The 16,306-nt window shown below is 42.3% G+C and overlaps 1 protein-coding gene across 1 annotated transcript; it reads right to left on the reverse strand.

The window, feature by feature from the left end:
* Nucleotides 1-5,527: 5,527 nt before the first annotated feature.
* On the reverse strand, nt 5,528-11,903 carry LOC310955446 (membrane progestin receptor alpha-B-like). Its single transcript, XM_083925263.1, has 2 exons — nt 11,819-11,903; nt 5,528-8,807 (listed from the first exon to the last, which is right to left on the reverse strand). Exon 2 carries the CDS (start codon nt 8,776-8,778, stop codon nt 7,714-7,716), a length of 1,065 nt encoding a protein of 354 aa, XP_083781389.1. The 5' UTR covers nt 8,779-8,807; nt 11,819-11,903; the 3' UTR covers nt 5,528-7,713.
* Between the last annotated feature and the right edge of the window lie 4,403 nt (nt 11,904-16,306).

The raw sequence follows: 16,306 nt of genomic DNA on the forward strand, positions 1-16,306 counted from the left end.
AGGCCAAATGTAGCACATACATTCTATTTACTGAACTTATTACTGAAATGTATGTGGCGGATCAGAGCCAGCAACTTCTATTTACGAAATGAAATGAGACAGATGACCGTATTTGATTGGAGTCTGATAGTTACAGTCAAATTGCATGAGTTTGGCTAGATCCCAGTGAGGTTCAAACGTCCATCTAACATCCACAGCAGCAACCCAGACAATGAAGGAAAAAGAACAATACACACCCCCTTTAGTTAGCCGATGTTACTCTACATAACACAGATGTGACAATTAACAAAATGGCAACAAAAGTGTTCTTACCAGAGCTCAATGGAACAACGATGAAAAAGCCTAACTCACTTCATAGATAAGTAACAAGTACTAAGCAAGCTTAAACGCACAACTAGCACTATGGTTTGGATATTTGCGCTTGAGATAAAGAAGCCTTAGTTCAGCTGTTTGACAAACCCTTGTGTGTACACAGACAGACAGCTACCCTGCAGCCATCTCAATAATGTGTCAATATGCTTCTAACTAAATGCTAGTTGGATTCAACATATTTACCTATGTCCATGACCACACGGGGGCAGCGGGTATACTGTTGCATTTGAGAACCTAGATCCATCTTAGAAAACAGAATCCTGATTCTGATAAAGGACACAGGTGACCACGGAGAATGGAAACAGGAGCCATTTCTACCTGATTCAGCCTTTGCTTTCTCACAGAGAGTAGAAGGATGCTGCACTTACTACATGGGTCAGACAGGGTTTTCCTAAGGTGACCCACATCCAGACAGTTGCATCATCCGCATATGCCGTGCAAAATGGCCTATAATTTCAGACTTATCAGATGTATGCACAGTGCCTACTTTTGCGCCATTGAGCCCCTGTAGTTTCATTAAAGATGGAAGCTTTTTATATGCCAGTCTTTCCTTGGCCACCATGTAGGCCGATCTGAATGAAGATGCTGTTTCTTCTTTTAACTTTTTAATTTATCTCAAGTACTCTGTTTGGCAGAATCTTCTTTTGCTTGGTTTCTGTGACTTCAAGAATGACCTGCCAATTACCTTTTCGGAAAGCAGAAGAGTTTTTGTGTCTCTGCAAATTGTGCATCCCAAGTTTTCATCCTTAGGGAAACCAGGTGTTAGGGGACTTCCATTCTCTCCACTGCTGGCTGGTCCAGCTAGCCGGGAGAAAGAGGCAGCTGGAGACACCGTCATTAGCAACTTCTGATACGTCGGCTGTTGGCGGGCTTTCACTGGCATCAGTCCCTGCAAGTGCAACGGTGGTGTCAATTGTCCTCAGGCTAGCCTCTGCCAAAGAACTAGCCTCTTGCTTCTCCTAAGAGTCATTCGTTTTTGATTTCTTTTCAAACCGAAATCCGCCAGTAGGTTTCCCTGTTTTCTTCTGGACATGACTGCAAAACATTCGAAATGCAGCGTCTTTTTTTGCCGCTGTCTGATTTACAGTGATGTTTAAGACATAGCAGGCCGGTATCTTTATTAAAGTCAAATAGTGATCCATCACCCTCATGTGCAAATCATACATTATAGCCTCATTTTACACGTGATCCATGATTATGACACTACAAAAAACAAAAACAATAAAAATATAAACGAAATACACGCATGCCCAGGAGATGAACTGGCACCTCTCCAGCCACCAGTCTATGCTCCATTCATGGTCCACACAGACTCAACACTTGAACCGGCGACACACCGATTCCCATGGACTGAGCTACTGCCGCCCAACTCCACCATTATCCTATGTTCTGTGGTGTAATTACAATGTTATGTAAGTAGATTACATCATTGTTAAAAATACAAAATATAAAACAAGGGTGACAGTCCAGTTTAAGAACTCTATGACATATTTTATATATGTAATTTCTTTGTTATGGTATTTTACTTTATTTCATAATTTAAGAGACAGACTTTTTTATTGTATTTACATACGTTTAAATCTATACGATCACTGTATACTGTATACTCTAATTCATTTTGTAAGCATGAAAAATGTCAAACCAACTGTAACAAATGGGTGATCCAAAAAGCAATGGGGGAGGATAACATCGAGAGCATGCGCTGTTTGTCCACGACAGTTGATTGAACGCAACCATTTTCCTTTATTATAGACGCAGATCAAATAAAGGGCTGTTACCCAAACCTGATCAGCTCCGAGGTTCATTTGGCCAGAAGACACCCCACAGAGAGCTCACACATGTTCAGGGTTCCCACTCTTTTTAAGAAATCTTTTTCAGGACCTTTCCAAGACATTTTCCAGAAGTTTTTCTTGAAAAGACAGGACAGCACTTGCTCAGAAACGGTTATATAATGACCTATATAAGTACCTGATTAACAGGTAGGCCCAGTTTTATGGCGTCTTTTTTAATAATGGGATGCAGGGTTCATGATGAAGTGTCTCAGGTTCATTTCATGTGACGGCTACACCTATTACTGGTGTCTACTTTTAAAAAGCCTACATACTGTATATCCAAGTTACACCTATGTCCAGTCTTAAGTGAAAAAACTTATTGACAAAAATAATTGGTCAGGACAACGGGATTCAAATACCATCAAAAAGTACCATCAAAAGTAAACCAATCAACAGCCTCTTTTCTGATCCTAAACAAGTGTTTTAATGCCCAACAATAACGTCAACTTTTATTAACTAAAATCAGTCACCTAATGTAGATTTTTGTGCATGGGTGCACCTCCAGGTTGGGGATTTTCCGTGGTGGACCAGCGGTCCTTCACAACTTTTTTTCTACTCCTAACCAATTGTTTTTTTATGCCTAACCCTAACCGTCAACTTTTGTTGGCGATAATCAGTCATGTAACGTTTATTTTGTGCGTTGTTGCACTTTCGTCCTAGCCTTTTTTTGACTTCCAGTCCTTCCCACTGTCAGTCAGCGTTTTGAAGGAATTTCTATGAATACCTGTGCATAACTTTACGTAGGATTTGCTACGAACGTCTTCATGAGAACACGTTGCTTCTTACATACAAAAATCTTATATTGTGTCTTTGACAGCTCTGGGAGATGACTTAAGTTGAGACAGCAGGTCGAACAGGTTACCAGTGGCTGATATTAGCACATGTCCTTAAAGATCCCCTCAAGACATGTGTTAAGACATAAATAAATAGTCTGTTTGGAATAATAATGTGTATGTTTTTTTTCCAAATATGTAATTCCCACAGTAAAATCCTAAAAAAAGGCATCTACTGCTTCTACATCAAACCAGGACGGACTTCTGTACTAGATGTGATGTCACAAATCATGCTCGTAGGCCGGCCCCTTAAAATCAATTTTTTAATGAGCACATAGAAACTTTCCACTCTCAGCAGATGAATATGAATGAACAGCTTTCTCATATCAAACTCTGCACATACATCATCCTGCACAGTAAAGCTCAAACATCTAACTGTAGGAACAAGACGAAAGAAAGCATTTGACTGGAGGGGGGCTTGAAGTTAACCTGACTCTCACCGGATGAATTTGGTTCAGCCTTGCTTCGCTCATCCATCGGGATCGCCCCATAGGAAAGTGATTTCAGGAGGCTTGGCCTTATTAAAAATACTTCCATATGATTGGATAAACCACTTGTCCGTCATCTTTATTGACGTGTTACTTCAACCACTCAAATCAAAACCAACCAGTGACGCTGATGAGAACAACGCAGGGAAAAGCCAAACATAACAGCTGACATCATTTCCACCAACAAAAGCCTTCAGAGCCGTTCTCTGGTGTTCTTTTAAAGAAGATTCTCTAGATTGGATAACACAGATGACATAGCAGCATCCATGTTGACGCCTGCTTCCTCACACAAAATGTGATCTGCCATTGAAACAGTCGCTTCTCAGCTTTGTCACATCTATAAAACCCCGCCCTACGGTCCTGATTGGCTCGATCACTTTCCTATGGAGAGATCCCTGATGGTTGGGTGGAGCTGCATGTCTTTGGACTGTGGGAGGAAGCCGGAGAACCCGGAGAAAACCCACATCAATGCGTGTGACGTGTTACGGCGTGATGTCGTATGGACAGCAAGAAGCATTGGCCGAGGCCCAGGCAGTGTGAGTACAAAAGGGGCTGGGGCGCGGGGGGAGAGGGAGGGGGGGCAAGTACCCTAAAGTCCGGGTCGCGGTGCGGGAGGACAGTGTGAGTGCGCCCTAACTGGTGAGGAGATCCAGGTATTTAACCTCTCACAAGGCCGATGATGTCACTGGAACCCTTTGTGCTCCAAGTGCCAACGACCGTCCCTAGAGTGGCAGTCGTTGGTGGGAAGTTTGGTTCGACTTCGTTAGTGCTCTATTGAGTCTTAACGACAGTCGTTGGAGTCACAGGAGGCCATTTGTGAACAGTTCTTTGAGGTTAGATTGTTGAATCTCCTGGGAAGGGATGAAAGGGCAGCATTGTAAATTGCATTTTTCCATTCTGTTTTGTGTCTGGAAAACGAACTTTGAAGTGTCATACATACCACAGTTTATCTCACAATTTTCCAGGATTACAGATTATTTCCAGGATATCTGATCATTTTAATCCTCCTCCAGATGTTTCCAAGACTGTATAACCTCTCTCTCTAAATTCACAGGTTTCCAGGATGCGTGGGAACCCTGGCATTGCCGCAACATTACACATTTCCTACATTGATGAGGTCACAGCCGCCTCCATGACATGCCTTTCTTTTACTGGTTCAGTTTGCACAAATAGTGAAGTACATTTTCATGGTGGTGGGTCACCAAAGTGGTAAGATGTAGACTGAAAAAAACATTTGGTTTTAAAATATCTTTTCTCCCATTGCAGAGGATATGCTTCCCTTTCATACAGTGCCAACTTACTTTCTTAGCATACAGGTCCACGTTTTATGTTGATGACTCAGTACATTAAGACACAGGTTCACTTTGTGCTAATCACAAGTCTGTTGTTGCAAATCACCAGCACAAATGCATAGCATCGCGGTATCCTTCAAGTATGTAAATAACAGCCCCGGAACCTGTTTAACAGGTTGCTATGGAGGCCGATTAACCACTGGGAGACATCCATGGAGAAACAGCCATCAGATTTGTGATTCTATTCAGAGATTGTCATGGTGAATCAGCATTTCTCCACCCGTCTTCCATAAAGACAGATTACAGTTCCTGCATTATCAGGTATCCTTAACAAACAGTAAGATGTTAAAGCATTTGTCTTTTTTCACAGTGTAATCAAGGTGGCTGTAATATTAGGCCTACCATACATTTTCATGTGATTAAACATTACAAGCAATATCATTTCATCTCATTCTGTAGCCTTTGGTCTTGAGTCATCCCAAGAACACCCAGTGGAGGAAACAGGAGCTGCTGTTGCTTTGTTGTCTGTAAAAAGCAAAACAGCAGGTGGATTTGGGATATCAGAAGCAGGAGGCCATTGGTTGGCATTCATTTAATTTGGCAATAAACAGCAAAATCATACAGGTTTGACATAATGTTGAGAGAATCTGCAACAATTTTATCACAATCAGGCGCAATAAGGTAGAACTCCATTCTCTCTATGAGTTAATCATACAGTCAGAGGCCGAGCGTATCATTAGATCAGAGTCAAAGTGAAGTTTAACTTCTACTCGTGACTTTTGTCATCACAAACAGCTTGGTAATCTATATTATATTGGCTTGGAGGTAGGCTATGTTCATGATAGTGTATTTTAAAGAGAACAATGATGATAACGTGTACTTGTTGTTCCTGGCACAGTGTGCAAAGGTCAGCGCGATCCTGATATATTAAAACCCAATTCTCCCCATCCATCTGAACCTCTTTTCAGACATGTTTAATATCCGAGTTGTTCATGGGGAATGTAGTGAAAGGAGAAATTGACACAGTGGCCAGAAAGAAGTCACATCATAAGTCAGTATTACACACGTGGAACTCAAGGTTTTGAAAAAAATTGTGCTTTTATAAAAAGAGCAAAAGAGAGAGAAAAGATCATTTCTTGCTCCAGATCAGCTCTGTCTCCAAGAGATGTTTAACTCAACCCATCTTGGTCAGTGCTGGGTATGATCTCCAAAAGACATTCATTATCACAGTACCTTTATCTGTAGTTAGTACACTCATGAAACACCCACATTCACTTTTCCTTTATAGACTCAAAAGGCACAATCGACATTCCCAATAAGACACAATACAGTGATTGCCAACATTCCAATGTGCATAATACAAAACAGCCCACCCATGTTTAGTACATGTCTAAAATAAGACATATCTATATTTCGACTTGATTATATATTAGATCCCTCATAAAAAATATCCAGCTGTATTAAAATCTGAAGGCAGTGTATCAACATGTCTAAATGTGCTAGGACACAGAACTTTTGCTAGCAAAGCAACAACAACAACAAAAAGGTTAAAATCTCAGAGTGGGGATGAAGAATACAGCTCATCATCAGCTTTCAAACCTACGTGTGAACGAAAATGGAAAAGGTTTTCATTTCTGCAGAATCCTCACACTGTGCCATTATCTGATGGCATTTAGGGGGGGGGTGAACAGAAACAATCACAAGGTAATACTCAATCAGCACCAACCGGGTGCTTCATTGTACATAAAATGTGTAAACAATTAGCTCTCAAGGCACAATGAGGCACCGCATGTGGCAACATTGTCATTACACTGTAAAATGGTAGATTTATTTAGAACTTTAAAGATCCCCCTCCAGACATGTATAACAGCATATACAAATAGTCTGCTTGTCATGTGTATTTGATGTGACAAATAAGTTGTGATGTCAAAAATCATCTTCTGCAGCCCGCCCCTGTAAGTCTGATTTTCAACTCTCAGCCAATAAACGTGGAAACTCAAACATCCAACAGGAGGAACAAGAAGAAAAACATATTTTTGAGTGGAGGGGGACTTTAAACCCATAATGTAAATAAATTATTCATTCATCTTCCACCTCTTGTCCCCTTTCGAGGTCGCGGGGGGCTGGAGGCAATCCCAGCTGACATCAGGCGTGAGGCGGGGTACACCCTAGACAGGGCGCCAGTCTATTGCAGGGCACATAGAGACGAACAGAGACAGACAACCATTCACACCTACGGGCAATTTAGAATCATCCATGAACCTAACACCTGCATGTCTTTGGACTGTGGGACGAAGCCGGAGAAAACCCACGCAGAGAACATGCAAACCCCACACAGCTGGGATTCGAACCAGGAACCCTCTCGCTGTGAGGCGACAGTGCTAACCACCAGTCTACCGTGTTGCCCTAAATTATTAATTAATCACAAAACCTAAAGTGACTTTCAAAAATACATAAAATAAATATTTGCACATTTTAAATGCAATTCCACATATTATCCCAGTATTATAGGATAAAAGAAAACAAATCCAACAACCGGATAATTTAACAAATCCAATGGAACTGCTACATCACTGATCTTATATATGGCCGTATATAGTCTGATTACTTTTCAGAAAAAGCACCAGTCTTTTCTAAAACATGCCAAATACTGTTAATGATTTCACACATTCAAATACAAATTAGTACCCAAATACTAACTCCTGATATCACGATGTAGCCCTCTTGTAATCTACCACTTACAGGAATGAAATGTTCACATTTCTACAGCTGTTTACACAATACACAACACAAGCCAGTAGCATACACTGTAATTAGTTCCCTTTCTATAAAAGCAGTAAGTCTGGAAGGAAAGGCACAAACGCTTTTGCATACATTTCCTACAACATCTAATTTATTATTTGGACTTGGCTTTGGAGTCAAGTACTTTTTTAACTTTCGTCAGCACGACGGCAGCAATTAGTGTGCATACAACCACAGTGAGCACGTACAGCCCCACAAAGAGATCAGCATCTCCGCTCCCATGCAGGCGTGAGTACAGCTCCCTACGGCCCTCGTAGTCAACGTGGGAGGCATGGATCTGACACAGGGTGCAGCAAGACAGCAAGACATGGAACATTTGATGACTCTGTCCAACAAAATCACACCGTCCAGGGAAGCAGCGCTCTATTAGAGGGAAGGTGAAGAAGACTGCGCTGCTGACGAAGAAAGCCACCTGGCCAAAGTGGTACATAATGGCTGTGTCTCTGCTGGCTGCAGACCAAGACATGAGTCTTAAAGCCACAGGACTGCTGTCCCATATATAGGCGAGCGCCGAGGGCACCACCTGGCACACCTTGCGCACCCACGTCGGTAGGCTGTGGTTGCAGTACTTGCCGTAGCAGCATCCCAGACATGACAGGCAGCTGAGGACCGTTGCTGCGGGCATGAAGAGCCCGTGTACGTGTCTGTGCAAGCTCTCGTCCACAGCATAGTAAAAGTGAGCTATAGCGCTGCCGTACTGATACTGTGCTACCCCAACATAATCCAGAAAGAAGAAGATATAATGGCACAGCTCAGACTTGCCACCCAGTAGGTGAGCTGCTGCACTGAATGCTGAGTAGATCATGGAGGACAGGATCAGGACCAACAGGGGCCACGAATGAGGATCACTAACAAAGTCCACAGTCTCGGCCAGTTGCAGTAGTTTCACCAGAATAACTAAAAACGCCAGCAGGTGAGTCCAGACGTTGATCGTCTCATTGTGGCGCTGGAATAAAGACAGGAAGTAGTAGCGCCAGTTTTGGTTGAGCGGTCGGTAGCCGGTGCAGACGTAGCACTCTCTGAAGTAGTAAGGAACCTCGGTGTCTCTTACGGTGCCGGGCATGGAGGGTGCAGCCTCAGTCAGCATCCGAGGAACCTCCCTGATCTGCTGCAGGCTGATGAACACTCGCCCAATTCGCTCCATCACAATAGTCGCCATAACTGTGAGCGCTGCACACTGGTCGGTTCCTGCAGAGGAGATTAGAAGAGTCCACAAAAATTAGTGTTTTTTGTCAAAATATAAATATCAAAATCAAAATACATTTTTGCCATAACATAAACATGCTGTAGCATGGTTCATGAGTAATAAGATGTGTCTCCTCCTGTATGTTTGTGAATGTTTCGGGAAAAAATGTTGTTTTCATTATTTTAGTTGACATTTACTTTGTTAGTCTGTAGGTTCTGAATGATGCTCGTAAATTGGTAACTATGAATTGGGAAAATACAGCGTGGTATCACAATGCAACTTGGCCGCAAGTCTGTGTCTTTGCAGCTGATGTTGAGGTAATGGCCCCATCCCAGTGTCCCTCCTAGGCCCTGAGCCCTCACAGCCTTAACTGACGTCACCTGGTGCTTGAGTGCGAGAGGCTTCGAGTGCTCAGAATTGTATAAATACAAACGGGACAGCACTTTGCGGCAACATGTCAGGTTACCATGACGACGCCAGAACTTACAATTATACCATACAGTAAATACAACTCTGGGTTTAGGGCTTTCGCTCTTCTTTTTTCCTTCACAGGCAAGGCAATTAAAGGGGACCTTTTTGACTCTTTTTTCAGGTTCATACATGTATTTTGTGTTTCTACTAGAACAGAGGACAACTAAAAAAAAAACTGTACTTCTCTCATACTGCTCATGGCTGCTCCACCCTCTGTCTGCATTGATCTGTAGCAGCGAATGTCTCTTTTGAGCCCCCCTCCCAAAAGCCTGTCTGCTCTGATTGGTCAGCACTTTCTAGTCTCCGCTCCGCTATTCCGTCTCCTTACGACTGCAAAGGACATTTTATAAATCAAACCCAACACAACCGAACATGTTGCAGTAGAACTGTGATACTAAATTATGGAGCAAAGAACAACACAAGCAACCAATATTACAGCTTTGTCTGCCGTTAGCATGTAGCTGCATGTAGTAAACAGTGGACTGTGGGGGATTATAAAACGGATGTCTCGAATCAAGCAATCTGATCGGTTGTTAGCCGTTATATAATTCCTGTATATCACAGCGATGACGTCCAATTCCCGGACACAATTCTATATCACTCCGCTTCCATCTTTGTATACAGTATAAGGACTTTACAGTGGGGCGGCAGTAGCTCAGTCCATAGGTGACTGGGCTAGGAACTGGAGTCCCTGTGTGGACCATGAATGGAGTGTGGACTGGTGGCTGGAGAGGTGCCAGTTCATCTCCTGGGCACTGCCGAGGTGCTGTTGAGCAAGGCACCGAACCCCCAACTGCTCGGGGCGCCAGTCACTGTCAGCCCCCTCACTCTAACATCTCTCCATTAATTACATATATATAGGTCCTGTGTGTGTATTTCGGGCCTGTGTGTGTGTAAAATGAAAAATAATAGAGTGAAAATTGAATTTCCCCATTCGCGGGACTAATGAAGGAATTCTTCTTCTTACCTTTACTTGCTGAAGGTTTAAACATATTTATAAAGTGATTGGTTAGTCTTATTTTTATTACAACGCTCTATGTTATTGGAATTTTCCATCAGCTGCGCCAATGTGTTGGTGACACAGTGGCGAGTGCTATCTTTAGTTTAAGCTAACCCTACATCTTCACGGATGCAGTAGCTGAATCTTTCCGTGGGAAAAAAGAATCAGCAGATTTATTTCAGCAGAAGGTTTGAGCTAGCAAAGCAGTTCAGTAATACGTGAAAATGTCATGATCACTGCTAGCTAACGTTAGCTTAGGTTGTCTGACTCAATGGGCAGTAGAAACCCTCTCTTTTGCTTAGATTTTTCAGCAGATATCTTAGTTATAAGACGATTGAGCTAATAAAGCAGTTTAGTTAAATATGGGTGGTATTTATTCAGTTCAAGAAACGTCACAAGCTCTGCTAAAAATGTTAGGCTATGTTAGGTTAAGCTAACAGGGCAGCAAAAGGCTAAATTACGTAACGATAGTACTTTCAATTTCCACCGCCAGCCAGGAGGGCCTATTTCTTTGTAAGAACTATGGAGGATGAATAGATATGTTTTAAACTGGTATCTGTCCATCACTTTGATGTTTCCTACTTACTAACCGTTATATAAAAGCAATAGCTCACGAGAGGTTGTGGTATGTTGGGACTATATCACACCTAGGAGGAGTTGTTTGGCCCGACGCGAACCACACTGATGTCCTCAGTTTGCGGACTATGGTTTTGAAGCCTCAAGTTTGGCCATTTGCCTTTTGTCATCTTGTTTTCTTTTAAGCAGGAAGTGACCATATTTGGACAAGAGGACAGGGCTTTTTAAGCGTTGTCCACACATCCAAACATTTAGAAACAAGTTCACGGCTATTTACAAGTTCACAGTGAGGTGCATTACTAAGCCTCTCTCCTGATTGGCAGGTAGCTGTAGCCCCGCCCTGAGGCATGCTCTGCTTTGTCGATTTTACTTTGAATGGGACCATAATTTACAAAATAGATAGATATACTTTATTGGTCCCTGTGCATTATTTTACCTGCTTTGTGACCTTGTTTATAACCCATCCAGTCCTTTTTTAACAGTTTAGGTAAATTTAGAGCGCCTACAAACCATAAAGGCCATTTCTTATCTGCAAGAAAAGGGACTACAGCATCTCCCTTGTCACTGAAAAGTTCCTGTTGAATCAGTTCTTACCGTATGGTCCCCTTTTGGCACAACAACCCGTAACATGTTGGAGAGTAAAAGGCAGGAAGATAACACGTTTTAGTGATAGGACCAGTTAAACAGGAGTGGGTGAAACAGAGAAACAAGTCTATCCTCACAGCATGAGAAATCCCCCCCACCCCACCCCCTTAAGTTAGAGCCCCCTTTTTCTGTTCTCGGCCCTGGCGCACCTCTTGTGTCCACTGAACAGAGTCGTGTGTATGGTACTGTACGGCCCGGGACTGACCCAGACACAGTTAATAAAAGTTCCGCCACAGCCTGAAACACAGGCGGAACGCATGAAAACCGAGTGCGCATCACTTTAGGAGGTGACATGTTTACAGACTATTAACCAAATCTCACCTCGCAGTGATTCCTCGTTTCCTTCAGTGGCTGCTGACACGACCTCTCCTTCCTCCTCCGCCGCCCGCCGAGACAAATATTCAACAGATTAGATCTTGTTCTGAAGTGAGGAGGCAGCGTCAGGCTACATAACCGTAGCACAGCCGGAAGTGGACCTGTTTCACCAGAACTAAATAAAAGCGCTACTCTTTGAATAACGGAGGGATAATACAGAAAACTCCAATCATATGTAACAGCCTTAGTCCTTGGTAACTTCCTGTCAGGTTATCACATTAACATACACTGCAACAGGAAATAAGCTAGGGCACATTTAGAGCGTTTATGTTTACATCTCTGAAAAGGTCCATAGACATAACACATGTTCATGCTGGAGTCGTAAAGATAGTTGTTTTGTGTGTGTGTGTGTATGTGTGTGTGTGCGCGCGCGCGCGTGTGTGTTTGTGTTGTAAATGTAGCCTATGATTTGATTTGATTTATTTAGCATGTTGATAAACAACAAGCAGATTATATTTAAGTTACATGAAGGAGCTTAGCATGTTTGGTTCCCTACGATTATTTAACAATATTTATATTTATTTATTAATGAAGGGAAATTATATACATATAAGGAATACAAATGATAAAAATAAAAGAACATATAGTCTATAGAATAGAAGAAATGGACAAACAAATAAGGCGAGTGTATAAAGTATGTAACAAGAGCATAAAACCACAGTCTATGGGTCAAACATATTTAATCTGTATCTAACCAAACAGTAAACTAGTCAGTCCAAGCAAGAATGTATTAACCTTCAAATTGCGGTTTAAACGTCACTAAGTGTTTTATTTTGAAATGTTAAACCGGAAACACTGTCGCACTCGCCTTGTAACGAGCTACACACAGGTTGGGTGGACCTGGAGAAGGATAAGAATTGCGACAGACAACCATGAGGTCTATGAAGTTAACATTGTTCACTTTCTATAGACCTCTTCAACGGAATTCCATTGCTAGGCAACAGCCTTGGTCCTTGGTAACTTCCTGTCAGTTTATGTCATTCACATGCACTGCAACAGGAAATACAGTAGGGCACATTTAGAACGTTTATGTTTACATCTCTGAAAAAGTCCATAGGCCTACACAACTGCACTTTAAGGGATTGTACTGTAAATTTAGTTGTGCTGGTACAATGACAATAAAGACAATTCAGTTCAATAACATATGTTCATGCTGGAGTCGTAAAGACAGTTGTTTTGTGTGTGTGTGTGTGTGTGTGTGTGTGTGTGTGTGTGTGTGTGTGTGTGTGTGTGTGTGTGTGTGTGTGTGTGTGTCTGTGTGTGTGTGTGTGTGTGTAAATGGATATTTTATCTGAGAGGACATTACGACCAAACAACCTCTTATCTATGTGTATTAGATTGTTTGGATGCAAAGATGATAAAGCAGATAAATAGGAGCATTTGTGGCGAGCAGAGAAAGGCACGGAGAGGTACTGTGACTGTGTGGGTGTGAATCCTGGAACATTCTTTGTCAATGAATCCCCTCAGGAGGAGTGGTGTTTTTACACTTGCTTGAGAGAACCCTGCGTGTAGCCTATCATACAGGCTGCAGCAGCTACTTTCACATTATTTGAATCAACAGTTGAGATACTTCAAACTGTTCTAAAGGTTTTCAATGATAAAACCGGAAGGCATGTGGGGACAAGTTAAAGGCGTTTATTCAAATATTTTTGTGATTATAGGAGGTAGTAGAACCCCTTTCCCCACCTGCAAACCCCTAAAGGGCTAAATTATTTTTGAAATAATGGCTCAGGTAAAATGAGGATGACGAACTCCTCACAAGTGAATGTACAAAAGGAAAGTCCTAGCTCATGCGAACTGGACTAGACTGAAAGGAGAGCCTTTTAGTTTTCAAAGAAGAAGGAAATACGCAATGTGCATAATAGTAAATATTATATAAGCTGCTCCTATGTTTGGATCCATAACAAACAAAGCTACTAGTTGCATTTAGCCTGAGCTACAGTCAGAATTGGCCCTGGGGCGTGGGCTCTGCTAACTGTAAACCGTCCGGTGTCTCTGCATATTTCCCAAGACTCATTTTGGAGCATGTGAGCATGTAACACTGTCTCCAACCGTGAAGGTAGACATTTACAGGGTCTGTGATTGCTTTGTTTGAAACTTGATTTACTGAGGCCCTGGAAAACCCTACATGCAGTATTTACATTGCAAATGTTGCCAGAAAAAAAAACGAACAGTACATTTCTTTGGGAGAGGATCGCATGAGAGGAGTTGTTTTTGGAAGGTGAGGACATTTGATCCTGTCCCTACCTCTCAAAAAGATGTGTGAGGACTTGGTTTTTATGGTTAGGGTTAGAACATAAGGCATTTGGGTGGTTACGGTTAGGTTAGAGGGGGCATTATGCGTAGAGGCAGTCCGTGTCAGAGAGACTAGTCCCTTGTTTGCATATTTGTGAGAGTGTGTATACTTAAGGATGACAAGAGGAGCGGAAAAGCATCGCAGATGTAAAATATCTTCCCAGTGTGACTGCACATTTCACTAAAATAACATCAGAGACTCTTGCAGACGGAGAACTGGGATTAAAAACACACATAGTTGCTTTCCAGCCGCTCACAAGTTGTTTGTCCTAATCAACCATTCTCTCCTGCCCGGAGGAAATTAGTTCACAGTGTACCAGACACCAGCAACTGGCGTTCCACTTACAATGACTAAATTTGGCTCTGCTAGTTTGACTTAGGAGGCAGGATTTCATCAAAGAAACCTCACAGGGTTAAATTCACATCATACTTGAAAAACTGGCCCCATTTCAATGCTTATGGGAGCATTCAAATAATGTTATATTTGCACACTGGGCAAATGAAGCTACAGTTGCATGTAAACTAATAGATGAGATTTATTTGAAAGCCTCAGGGTCATTTAGATTAGTGACACATTTCCCTTATTAAAATCAGAGTTACGGTTTGCTGTATAAATATCTAAGTCTGTTCTGGTGTTTAGAACAGGTGTAAACCAGGCACCGTATTCTCATCAATGGAATCGTATGATACCTCACAAACTATGACACTGTATTTAAGACTGTGAAGAGGTGACGAGCACCAGACTGCAGTGGTTTAAACAACAAAGTTAAGGCACCAAAAGGTGACGCTTTAGTTCAGGCACCAAAACCACTGTTATGTGACCAATTTAGGTTTAGGCAACAACAGATGATGGTTGAGTTTAGGCATCAAAACCACTGGCACATGACCGGAGAAAGGTTGAATCTGGAGAATGAGCTGTCTCAAGATCGTAGTCGCAACAACAACAAAACATAATTCCACCAGTCTTGTTGCCAGTCTTGGACACAGATCTGGCCCAGTAGCCTACATGAGACCAGAGGCCGTTTAAGTCTGTTTGAGCCTGTTTGAACCCATCCCCTCCAGGAAATCGCACCATAAAAACAAGTTTTGCAAAGGAGTTTGACTGACAGTTACCGTTAGCCTTTAGCGTTAGCCGTTACAACTAAGTAAAGATGACAGTTAGCTTACCGATCAAGGAGAAGCGTAGCCATTTCAGCGTGCGTTTTAATGCCGTTTCTCTCCTTTCTCTCAGTCCATGGAGTGAATGCTTGGCCTATATTGACTCTGGTGTTTGCCCGTCTCCGCTCACTCAGCTGCTGGTTTGGCAAACTCAATTTCACCCAGTGTCAGCCTACAGTAGCTGCACCCAACAACAGGCAACCCTGGCAACCCGCAACGCCGAACGCTATTGGCTGCTACAATGGAAACAGAACGTGACAGAAAGTCATTGTCAAACCTGTCGAAAATTTTTAAAATGTTAATTCAAACAAAATATATTCAGACAAAATATATCATTCATTACTATATCATGTAATATAAAGCAATGCATTTATTCTGTACCCCTCAAATGCCCTATGGGTGTATTATTTAAAAAAAAAAAAGCTTTTAGTAAAGATTCTAAATATTCAACCTTTTAAATTTAGGGACCAAAAGTTGACGGTTAAGTTTAGGCTATAAAACCACTGTTATGTAACCGGTTAAAGTTTAGGCAACAAAACTACCGTTGCGTGACTGACTAAGTTTACGCAACAAAAGATGACAATGGGGGTGGCCAGTGGAACAGTGGTTAAAGCAGTCGCCCCGCGTAAAGAGGCTGAAGGTCCTCGAGGCAGCGGCTGCGGGTTCGACTCCAACCTCCGGCTCTCTGCAGCATGCCCCCTCCCACTCTCTCACCCCATTTCCTGTCTGCCCTATTAAATAAAGGCTTTACACTTTAAAAAAAAAAAAAAGATGATTGAAAACTCAAAACTACTGTTGCTTGAGTTTAGGTAACAAGACAACTTAGTTAAGATTAGAGGAAAGATTGTGGTTTGTCTTAACACTTCCAGGACATGAACACCAAACTTCACCCGGGGGCAAGTCCGGTGTGTCGGGTCCCATCCACCGCCCTGACCCTCCTCCCTACGCAGATTTTAACGCTCTTATACTACATCGCCTTCT

The sequence above is a fragment of the Echiichthys vipera genome (assembly GCF_963691815.1).
Source record: "Echiichthys vipera genome assembly, chromosome: 13".
NCBI lineage: Eukaryota > Metazoa > Chordata > Actinopteri > Perciformes > Trachinidae > Echiichthys > Echiichthys vipera.